General features: G+C 40.5%; 1 protein-coding gene across 1 annotated transcript in view; it reads left to right on the top strand.

The window, feature by feature from the left end:
* Positions 1 to 7169: 7169 nt before the first annotated feature.
* The window catches only part of LOC110198831 (UDP-glucuronosyltransferase 1A1-like), a 148026-nt gene continuing 143775 nt past the window's right edge, over positions 7170 to 11420 (top strand). The window contains exon 1 of the mRNA XM_020973343.1: positions 7170 to 8111. Within this exon, the coding sequence (XP_020829002.1) occupies positions 7254 to 8111 (858 nt within the window). The 5' untranslated portion in view covers positions 7170 to 7253. The remainder of the gene's footprint in view (positions 8112 to 11420) is intronic.

Below are 11420 nucleotides of genomic sequence, written 5' to 3'. Positions count from 1 at the left end.
GAAAAAATAGAAAACAATGTGAAATATCTCATTGGAAAAACAACTGATCTGGAAACTAGATCCAGGAGATACAACTTAAAAATTATTGGACTATCTGAAGGCCATGATCAAAAAAAAGAGCCTATACATCATCTTTCAAGAAATTATCAAGGAAAACTGCCCTGAAGGAGAAAGGGAGAGGTAGAATTGGGTAAATTATCTTACAGAAAACAGACAAGAAAAGGCTTTTACAATGGAAGGGAAATGGGGGAAGGTGAAAGGAGTAGGATTAAGGGAAATATAGTTAGTTTTTCACAACATGACTACTATGGAAGTGACTACACATGTATAACCTGTATCAAGTTGCTTGTCTTCTCAATGAGAGTGGGTGGGGAGGGAGGAAGGGAGAAAATTTGGAACCCAAAGTTTTAAAAACAAAAGTTAATCATTGTTTTCAAGAGCAACTGAGAAATAAGATACACGGGAAATGGGTTACAGAAATCTTTCTTGCCCTACAGGAAAATTGAAGGGGAAGGGGATAAGTGAAGGGGGAGGAGAGATAGAAAGGAGGGCAGATTAGGGGGGAGGGATGAGATGGGGAGAAAATTTGGAACTTAAAATCCTGTGGACGTGAATGTTGAAAACCAAAAATTATTAAATTAATTAAAGAATAAGAAATTATCAAGGAAAAAAAAGAAATGATGAACAGGCAGATTTCAGAAAATTCTGGAAAGACTTGTATAAACTGATGCAAAGTGAAATGAGCAGAACCAGGAAAACATTGTACAGTATCAGCAACATTGTGTGATGATCAGCTGTGAATGATTTAGTTCTTTTCAGCAACACAATGATCCAAAGAGCTCAAGAAGGAAAATGCTGCCCATATCCAGATAAAGAATTGATGGACTCTGAATGCAGATCGAAGCATTTTTTTCACATACTTCATTCTTTCTCACTTTTTTCTTTTGATCTATTTCTTCTTTCACTATTGTGACTAATATGGAAATATTTTTTACATGACAGCACATGTATAAACTATATCAAATTGTCTACCATTTTCAGAGAGGGGAGGGGAAGGAGGGAGGGAAAAATTTTGGAACTCAAAATCTTGTAAAAATTAATGCTAAAAATATTCTGAACATGTAACTGGGGAAAATAAAATATTATTAAAAAATAAAAAGAAAGTAAAAAGAAAGGTCCCATTGATTCCTATGCCTTTTTTCTAGTGTTTTTAATATGAACAATATTGTATTTTGTCAAATGCTTTTACTGCATCTTTTGAGAAAACCATGATTTTTGTTGTTATTTTTATTGATGTGGTCAATTTTGCTTATAATTTTCCTAATATTGAATCAGCTTTGTATTCCTGGTATAAATTCTACCTAGTTATGCTTTATAATCTTTGTGCTATATTTCTGTAATCTCCTTGCTAGCATTTTATTTAAAATTTTTGCATCAATATTCATTAAGGAAATTGTTCTATAGTTTTCTTTCTCTGTTTTTGCTCTCCCTAATTTAGGTATCAAAATCATATTTATGTCATAAAATGAATTTGTTAGGACTCTTTCTTTACTTTTTTTTTCAAATACTTTATATAATATTGGGATTAATTGTTCCTTAAATGTTTGGTAGGATTTGCTTGTGAATCTATCTGTTCCTGGGAATTTTTTTCTTAGGGAGCACATTAATGGCTTATTCAATTTCTTTTTCTAAGATAGGGTTATTTAAGTGCTCTATTTCTTCTTCTGTTAGTCGGGGTAGTTTATATTTTTGTAAATATTTAACCATTTCACTTAGATCATCAGTTTTACTGGCATATAATTGGCAAAATAACTCCTACTAAGTGCTTTCATTTCCTCTTCTTTGGTAGTACATTCACCCTTTTCATTTTTGGTACTAGTAATTTGGCTTTCTTATTTATTTTTTTAAATCTAATCAATGGTTTATCTATTTTATTGTGTGTGGGGGGCTTTCCCCATAAAACCAGCTCCTATTTTTACTTATTAGTTCAGTGTGTTGGTTTTTTTTTTTAACTTTTGATTTTATCCATCCCTCCTTTGATTTTCAGGACTTTTATTTTGGTGTTTAATTAGAGATTTTTAATTTGCAATCTTTCTAGTGTTTTTTACCTGTATGCCTAATTCATTGGTCAGTTCCTTCTCTCTTTTATTGATGTACACATATAGAGATATAAATTTCCCCAAGTACTATTTTAGCTGCATCTCACAAACTTTGGGATGTCATCTCATTATTGAAATTCTCTTTAACGAAATTATTGATTGTTTCTATTATTTGTTTTTTGACTCATTCTTTCAGATTTCATTATTTAGCTTTCAATTAGCTTTTATTCTCTGCTTCCATGGCTCTTTATTAAAATGTATTTTTACTTCGTTGTGGTTGGAAAACAGTGCATTTAATATTTCTGCATTTAGTTGTGAGGTTTTTATGCCCTAATACATGACCAATTTTTGTAAAGGTACCATGTACAGCTGAGAAAAAGGTATACTCCTTTTTGTTCCCATTCAGTTTTCTCCAGAGTTCTAGCATATCTAACTTTTCTAAGATTCTATTCATCCTCTTAACTTTTTTCTTATTTATTTTATCATTAGATTTATCTAGCTCTGAGAGGGGAAAGTTGAGATCCCCCACTAGTATAGTTTAACTGTCTATTTCCTCTTATAATTCATTTAGCTTTCCTTTAAGAATTGGATGTTATGCCATTTGGTGCATACATGTTTAATACTGATATTACTTCAATGTCTATATTCCCTTTTAGTAAGATGTAGTTTCCCTACTTATCCCTTTTAATTAGGTCTGTCTTTGCATTTGCTTTTTCTGAGATCATGATTGCTACCCTTGCCTTCAGCTGAAGCACAATAAATTCCACTCCAACTCCTTATTTTAACTCTGTATTTGTCTCTCTATTTCAAGTGTATTTCTTGTAAACATATTGTTGGATTCTGCTTTCTAATTCATTCTGCCATCTGCTTCTGTTTTATGGGTGAGTTCATCCCATTTACATTCACAGTTATAATTACTAACTATGCATTTCTCGCTATCCTATTTTCTTGCATTTATCTTCTTTTCTCTCTCTTCTTATCCTGGCCTTCCTCTAAAACCTTTTTTGTTTCTGACCACTGCATTTTTAAATCAACTCTCCCTTTGATCTTCTCTCCTTTCTCTTATCCCCTTCCCCTTCTACTTCCCTGTTAAATAAAATAGATTTCTATTAACAATTGAGTGTATGTATATATATATAGTTTCCCTTTTTGAACCAACTTAGATGTGAGATTCATGTGTTGCCTGACTGCCTCCCTACCATTTTCCCCTCCATTGTAAAAGCTCTTCCTTGCTTGCTTCTTTTATGTGAGATAATTTTTTCCATTCTTCCTCTCCTTTGCCCCTTCTCCCAGGGCATCCCTCTTTCTCACCTATCCATTTTTTCACATCATCCCTACATAACTGACTCACTCCTACACTCCCTTTCTATGTAGAATCTTTCTAACTACCCTAATAATGATAAAGTTCTTAGATGATATATGCATCACCTTTTCATATAGAAAGGTATACAACCTCCCAGGATAGTTGTGATGATCCAATGAGATAAAATTTTTAAATCTTGCCTAGCACAGTGCCTGGCACATAGTAGGCATTATATTAATGTTGGTCATTATTATTATTATTATTATTATTATTATTATTATTATTATATGGCATAAATGTATACAGAATAGCTACAAAAAATACAAGGTTTAGGAAGGGGTTAGGTATTTACGGAAATTTTTCATGTAAAAGCTGGTAGTTGAACAACATCTTAAAGGAAATTAGGGACTTTGTAAGTTTAACTTTATTAAGTCCTTTATGATTTCGCTTTCGTGTTTGCTTTTTTATGCTTCTCTTGAGTCTTACATTTGAAAGTCAAATTTTTTATTCAGCTCTGGTCTTTTCATCAGGAATGTTTAAAAGTCATCAGTTTTATTAAATATCCATTCCACCACACCCCACCTCCCCCAAAGACTTATACTCAGTTTTGCTGGGTAGGTTATTATTGGTTGTAATTCCAGCTCTTTTGCCCTCTAGAATATCATATTCCAAGTTCTCCATTGCTTTAACGTTGTAGCTGCTGAATCTTGTGTTATCCTGACTATGGCTCCATGATATTTGAGTGGCTTCTTTCTTGTTGCTTGACATATTTTCTCTTTGGCCTGGAAGCTTTGGAATTTGACTATAATATTCCTAGGAATTTTCATTTTGGGATCTCTTTAGGGTGGTGATCAGTAGATTCTTTCCATTCCTTTTTTATCCTCTGGTTCTAGGATATGAGGACAGTTTTCCTTGCTATTTTGTTTATGCTCTTTCTTTGATCATGGCTTTCAAGTAGGATTCCAATAATTCTTAAAGTATCTCTCCTTCATCTATTGTCCAGGTCAATTGCTTTCTAATAAATATTTCACATTTTCTTCAACTTTTTCCTTTTTTAAAATTTTGTTTTATTGTTTCTTGATATCTCATGAAGTCATTGGCTTCTGCTTGCCCAATTCTAATTTTTAAGGATTTATGTTTATCAGTGATTTTTGTATGTCTTTTTCCATTTGATCAATTCTGTTTTTTAAGGTGTTATTTTCTTCAATATCCTCCTCCCTTTTTTTTCTTTACCAAGCTATTGTCTTTTCATAATTTTCTTTCTTTGCTTTCATTTCTTTGCCTATTTTTTCCCCTCTATCACTCTTATTTGATTTTTAAAATCATTTTTCTTTTTTTTTTTTGAAAATCATTCTTTAGCTCTTCCAGGAATGCTTGTTGCACTTGTGTTCAATTCACTTTTTTTTTCTTCCAGTTCAGCTTATTATTGAAATTTCATAGAAGAGGAAACTGAGGGCCACAAAGGTAAAAGTGCTTTGGTGAAGGACACTCAAAGAGTAAATAGCAGACCTTGGATCTTCACTCAGTTTGTCAACACCAAAGCCAGCCTCTAAAATGCATTATATTGGCCTTCAGAGGGTCACTCAGTTGGCTCTGGGACTCAATTTCCTCATCTGTAAAATGGGAGTGGGGTGGATTAAATCAACTCTAAGGCCCTTCCTCTCTCTAATACTCTATATCCATCTACCCAATCCTAAGAATTTATCCATTCCCCACTCTTTATGGCTCTCCTCAGATGGGAGCTGGATCCATTTTTGCAAACACAGATGGTTAAGTAACTTACCAGTAGGTGCCCCTAGCACTGGTTTCAGTTACTGCTTTAGTAGAATGTGGGGCCTCTCTAACAACTCAAAGGACTTTGGGCTAAAGTTGAGCCTAGAATTACACAAGATTTTAATTGGCTCCAACCCCATTTTATTGCTTACACTGCATGTTGGTTATTCCATTTCCTTTATTTCTCTGAACGTTGCCCTTGGTGCAGGAGGATGGAAGTGTCTTCAGCTGGTTGGACTAGGGAAGCCTTCCTGCTAACAGGGTTGCCAAACCTATATAGAACCATACTTTTGAGTCTAAAGGTTTCTCTACCTTGCCTGGTCCCTTGACCCAGAAATCACAAATCTGGGCTCCCAGATAGGCATCCAGTAAAGATGAGATGACAAAATGGTGGGAGGGAGATGGGGAGCTGGCAGAGTTAACAGTGGAAGAGAAAAGAGACCTGGATTGAATAAATCAGAGGATCTCATTTGCACCGAGGTTTGTTGACTTCTGATCCAACACTTATTGACTTGACTGTTGGCAAGATCTTTTCCTCAATTGTGACCCTATGGTTTTGTACACCACTCTGGTAAGCTCTCCCCTTGGCCCATCTCTCACCACAGAGGAAGTGTATAGGCTTCCCAATTCAGAACTGAAAAGGGCCTGAGAGGTTGAGTCCACCTCTCACTCCCTTCTTGCAGATGAGGAAACAGGCTGAGAGAGAGGGGTTAAGTTACTTTCCAATTGTCAAACACTAGTAAGTGTCTCAGGCAAGATTCACTCTGCCCACCATACCATGACACCCAGTTGGCTTTGCCAGGGTGAAAGATTAATTAAACAAACCCAGTGCTGTTCCTTTCTATTTTTTTCTGCTGAAGACATTAAGAGAAACATCTACCCTTTGTTGTACTTGGGATCTTCCTCTGCCTCCCTCCTCCTGAAATCATGTCAAGGTGTGCTGAGCTCAATGTCTGCTGAAGATGCCCTGGCCAGACTGAGGGTCTCTCTCACAACAAATACAGGCACACACAGGCAGTTACAGGCATGTACACACATATAGGCACACACAGACACAAATGCACACAAGTAGTTACGTGCACATGAAGCAAACACACACCTCACACCCCTCCTCACAAGCACCAGCGCAGACACTGCTGTGGTAGGACATGCACATGCACACGTGCACATACCCAAGCTCATACACACATACACGCCCATGCATGAACACAGGCAGGGTTCCCTTTGCTCACACAGCTGTAAGGATAGACAGCTAGTGTCTCTGTAGTAGGACAGCTTGCGGAGCTGCCCCCCCCCTCACCTTTCTCATCATCTCACACCTTTTCTCTGCCACTGAACGTTGATCCTACTGAGCCGGCCTCCTTGCTGGGTCTTCACACATGATGCTTCATCTGCCAAGGATTCTCTCTAGCCATCCCCCATGCCTTGGGTGCTCTCCTTCCTCATCTCTGCCTCCTGGCAGTGTTCCAGCTAAAATCCTGCCTTCTACAGGAAGCCTTCCCTGATCTCTTTTCATACTCCTGCCCTCCACATTATCTTGTTTGGACATAGTTGTTTGCAGGCATATCCCCTACTAGAATGTGAATTCCTAGAGGACAAAGGCTGGCTTTGGCCTTTCCTTATATCTCCAGTGCATGGCACACAGCTGGTGTTTAATAAATGTGTGTTGACTGCCTGACACACACAGGGAAATGCTGGTTGCACTCCCACTGCGTCACCCATCCCCAAATTCCACTGGTCACCTTCTCCAAATTTTTATCTTTAAAAGTTCCATATGAAGTCTCCTGTAGGGGCTCTACTGTGTGGTTACCCAATTCATTAGTCCTGCCAGAGGCATTTATGAAGCATGCTCAAAATTGGGGTTAAAGTGTGCTCCTCCTAGATGATTAAAGACTATCTGTGCTCCGTGAGTGTGCCCTGATTAGCACATGCGATTAGTCAATCATTGACTAATGCCATTATTGTATAAGAAGGGCACCCTCCCTTCGTGCTGGCAGCCTTCCTTCCACTCCCTTTCACTGGGAGGCTTCCTCAGAAGCCCTACACAACAGCTGGCTTCCTCTGTGCTTCTAGCCCCAATGGCTTCTCCCCTTCAGCCTGGTGGCCTCATTCCCCTCTGGACATTTCTCCTGCTGGTTGGTGGTGTGGCAGAGGCAGGCAAGCTGCTGGTGTTGCCCATGGATGGGAGCCACTGGCTCAGCATGCGTATGGTGGTGGAGGAGCTGCATCAGAGAGGACACGAGTTGGTGGTCATCATCCCTGAGGTGAGCTGGAGGCTGGTGAAGACAGCCCCATACACCGTGAAAACATACAAGCCCTCCTACAGCTTCGAAGACCTCAACCGGGTATTCAAGAGATTTTCTGATAACCAGTGGGATGACATAGATAAAGGCCTGCTCATGTTGATGAACCCAAACATCACTTCATTCTTTGAGTATGTTTTTTCAAACTGCAACAGTCTATTTAAAAACACTGAGCTGTTGCAGTACATAAAGGAGAGTGCATTTGATGCCATCTTTTTCGATCCTTTTGACCAATGCGGCTTCATTGTGGCCAAGTACTTCTCCCTCCCATCAGTGGCCTTTGCTCGGGGGCTCTTTTGCCATTACCATGAGGAGGCGACCCAGTCCCCCGGTCCCCTGTCTTACATCCCTCGAGGACTCACTGGGCTCTCAGACTCCATGACCTTCATGGAACGCGTTTGGAATTCTATCACCCATCTTCAGGAAATGTTGCTGTGTCCCTTTTTCTTCCAAAAGACCTTGGATTTTGCCACTGATGTTCTCCAAAGGCCCATGACCTCGAAGGAACTGTACGGAGACACGTCCATCTGGCTGCTGAGAGGTGACTTTGTCTTCGACTACCCCAAGCCCTTGATGCCCAACGTGGTGTATGTTGGTGGCATCACCTGCCATGAGGGGAAGCTCCTGTCTCAGGTGAGTCATCTTCTTTGTGCACAAGAGGTCTTGGTTTGGGAGGAGGAATGGGAGCAGGAAGAAGGCTTTCTAAATGCCTCAAGTCAAGATGCCTTCAGTTCACATTTATCGGTCATTTCTTAATCATCATCGTGATCATAATCGTAGTAGTGGTCAAAGAGTTAAGATTTTGATCAATCAGTAAACATGTATTAAGTGCCTACTATGTGTCAGTCACTGTGCTAGTTCTGGGAATACAAAAAGAGGTAAAAGTCAGTTTTGGCCCTCAAGGAGCTTACAGTTTAATGAGGTTTGCAAAACACTTCACAAATATTTCTTAATTTGATCCTTAGAACTCTGGGAGTTAGGAGCTATTATATATACAGATGAGGAAACTGAGGTTGAGGGTAGTTAAGTGACTTATCCAGGGTCATTCAGCTAGTAAGTATCAGAGGCAAAATCTGAGCCCTGGTCTTCTTGACTCCAAGTCCCACCCATTATCTCATGATATCTCATGATTTCTTTTGTTGAGGTTTATGTTAATTAGTTGAGAGGGAGCTTGGCATGGTAGATGGAGGGTTGCCTGAGGTAGGAAAACCTGGGTTCTAGTCTCAACTCCAATAGATACATGCTGGCTGTGTAACTGAGTAACCGCTCAGCATTCCCAGGTAACTCGCTAAGAAGCAGAGCTGCGGCTCATTGGCATTGGCAGAGAGAGTTTTTATCCTGAGAATTCCATTCATCAATAAAACAAGGTCGGAGGACACCCTGGAGGTGGGGCCAGGCTACCTCTCTGTTTTGATTTATCAACATTGATCTCTCCCATGAGTGTGAAAAGAGGATACAAGAGATGAATGGAAGCAGAGTGTGCTGGTCTAAGAGTCAAGAGATCTGGTTTCTCTTCCTGGCTCAGCCACTGACCCACCGAGTGACTCTGGACAAGTGGTCTCAGCTTCCCTTTCTGTAAAATGAAGGGTTGGGCACAGTGCAAGGAAAGGGCTCTGGATTTGGAGTCAGAGGACCTGGGTTCAAATCTCAGCTCTTTCATTTACTACCTATATCCCTCAGGCTAGTGACTAACTCGTTCTGGGCCTCAGTTTCCTCCCTCCTAAAATGAGAGATTTGGATTAGATAATGACTAAAGTGCTTTCTGACACTGGATCGGTGGAGGATGAGGAGCTGTGCGGCCTCAGACAAGTCTCTCCCACTCTCTGGTCCCTAATTCTCCTCTGTTTAAAAACAATGATGGGGTTGGATTGAATGATCTCCAAGTCCCTGGCAGGTCCTGCTGTCTCTGAACCTTGGTCAGTCAGCTCGCCCCAAGGCAGCTCTGCAAGCCATCCTGTTCTTGTGCCGTAGACAGGCGCCTTTATTTTACTCCCCTGGCTCGGTGAAGAGAACATCTATGAACCCCTAGAGGCCAATTGCACCCTCGGCTTGGGAGTGAGTGCAGACGAATAAAAGGTGTAATTGGTATGTAGGGTCTTCTGCCTTAGCTGGGATTTCCCTTGCAGCCTTAACAAGCGAAACTGGTTTTTTTGCGTTGTTGGCTGGCAAGGGGTGGAACCTGTGACCCACGCATCTCCTCTCATTCACTGGCTGATCTTGGGGCCACTGGGGAGCTCCCCAGAAGGAAAGCTCTGCAGACGGTGGGGTCCCACCGGAGGGTCCAGGGCACTCCGTCCCTTCCGGCTGTAAGGGTCCATGGGCTGGGTTCTATAGTCCCTCTTGGTTCAATCTTCTCAGAGTCGCCAAGCAAGGCAGGAAAGACTAACTGATAAGGCCTGCTCTTGCCTAGGCCTCCCTCGGTTCTTCCCGGTCCCTTCCAGGCATCATGCCTCCGCACGTCTGAACCAGAGGAAATCGAGCCCCCTGTTTGGAAGCTTTTCAGTAGAACTAAGCATGTGACCTGGCTCCAGTAAGATGGAGGCATTCGTCAGGGCTTCAGCAGCCCCTCCGTTCTCGTGCATTATTGCCTAGTGATAGATCATAGGGACCTGCCGCAGCCTTTTAAGCTGGGGAGTGACGTGCTCAGAACCTCGGCTGGAGGAAAACCACTTCGGCAGATGCGCAGAGGGTGGAGTAGAGCAGCGCTTCTCAGTGTGAGGCCTGAGCCCGTATGTGGGATCACAAAAACTTGTCAGCGGGTCACGTTTTCTGAACACGCAATGACCAAAACTTAATTCAAAGCCTCATGAACCGCGCTTCCCCATGTCGCATCACGCCACTTCACCAAGCACGCAACACACGCACTTTGCGCTATGCGTGACCTTACACCGAGCAGCGCCAATAAACGCTGCCAGAAACAGCTCTGCTCAGATTCGAGACTACGGTCTGTTAAAAATGGCAGCGTTTCTACTGTACGCACAAAATTGTTAAATGGATTTCAGCGTGGGATTAGGACAGAATTTCCGACAACTTCTGAAATGGCCCTAGACATACCATTTTGTACTATGTATTTATGCAAAGTGGAGTTCTTAGCATTGACGACTATAAAATCAAAATATCAATCAACTCTGAAAAATGCTAAAGATGCTCTCTGTCCTGCAGCATCAAATATTCCACCAAGACTTAATTCTTTATGTAAAAATAAACAAGTACATCCATCTCATTAGTATGCAAATTTGCTTTCATCTTTAATAAATGGTAAAATTACACGTATATCAAAGAATTGTTTTAAAATAAATTTCTTTGTGATTTATTATCATCATAATAAGTATTATTTATATTTATTATTATATTATATATAACATTCTATATAATTTTTTTATATATATACCTATATACCTGGAGTTGTGTAAAAGTTTCTCAGGTGAAAAGGGATTGAGAGTGGAAAAAGTTTAAGAAGCCCTGGATTAGAAAAGAAGAGTCAAAGCAGGGAGGCTAATTAGGAAGTAATTAGGTGCGTAGGTGAGACATAAACGCACTACGTCCTCATCTCTGACCCTTGGCATCTCCAGTTTTCCTCAAAGCTGAGTTCAAGCAACATTACCTACCTTCACAAAGCCTTTCCCGAGCCCCCAGCTGCCAGCACACTCCTTCTGTAAGAAAGTGACCTCATATTTATTGCATGCATTTTTAGGATATATTTGTATGTATTCATGTCATCTCTCAGGAAAAATGTAAGCTTCCTGAAGGCAAGGACTGCTTGATTCTTGTTCCTTCCAACTTTAAATCTATGATTTTATGAGCTGGGTTTGATAATTGACTCTGCTGTTCATTACCTGTGTGACTTTGGGCAAGTCCCTTTAAATGGAGGGAAGGCTAAGCCTCATTTTCCCCATCTGTAAAATGAGGGGAGGGGTAATTAGATGGATGCTGGCTGAAGTC

This window comes from Phascolarctos cinereus, unplaced genomic scaffold (genome assembly GCF_003287225.1).
Source record: "Phascolarctos cinereus isolate Bilbo 61053 unplaced genomic scaffold, phaCin_HiC Scaffold_5;HRSCAF=322, whole genome shotgun sequence".
Taxonomy (NCBI): Eukaryota; Metazoa; Chordata; class Mammalia; order Diprotodontia; family Phascolarctidae; genus Phascolarctos; species Phascolarctos cinereus.
The sequence above is the reverse complement of the archived record's forward strand: the minus strand, read 5'-3'. Positions and strand labels throughout refer to the sequence as shown.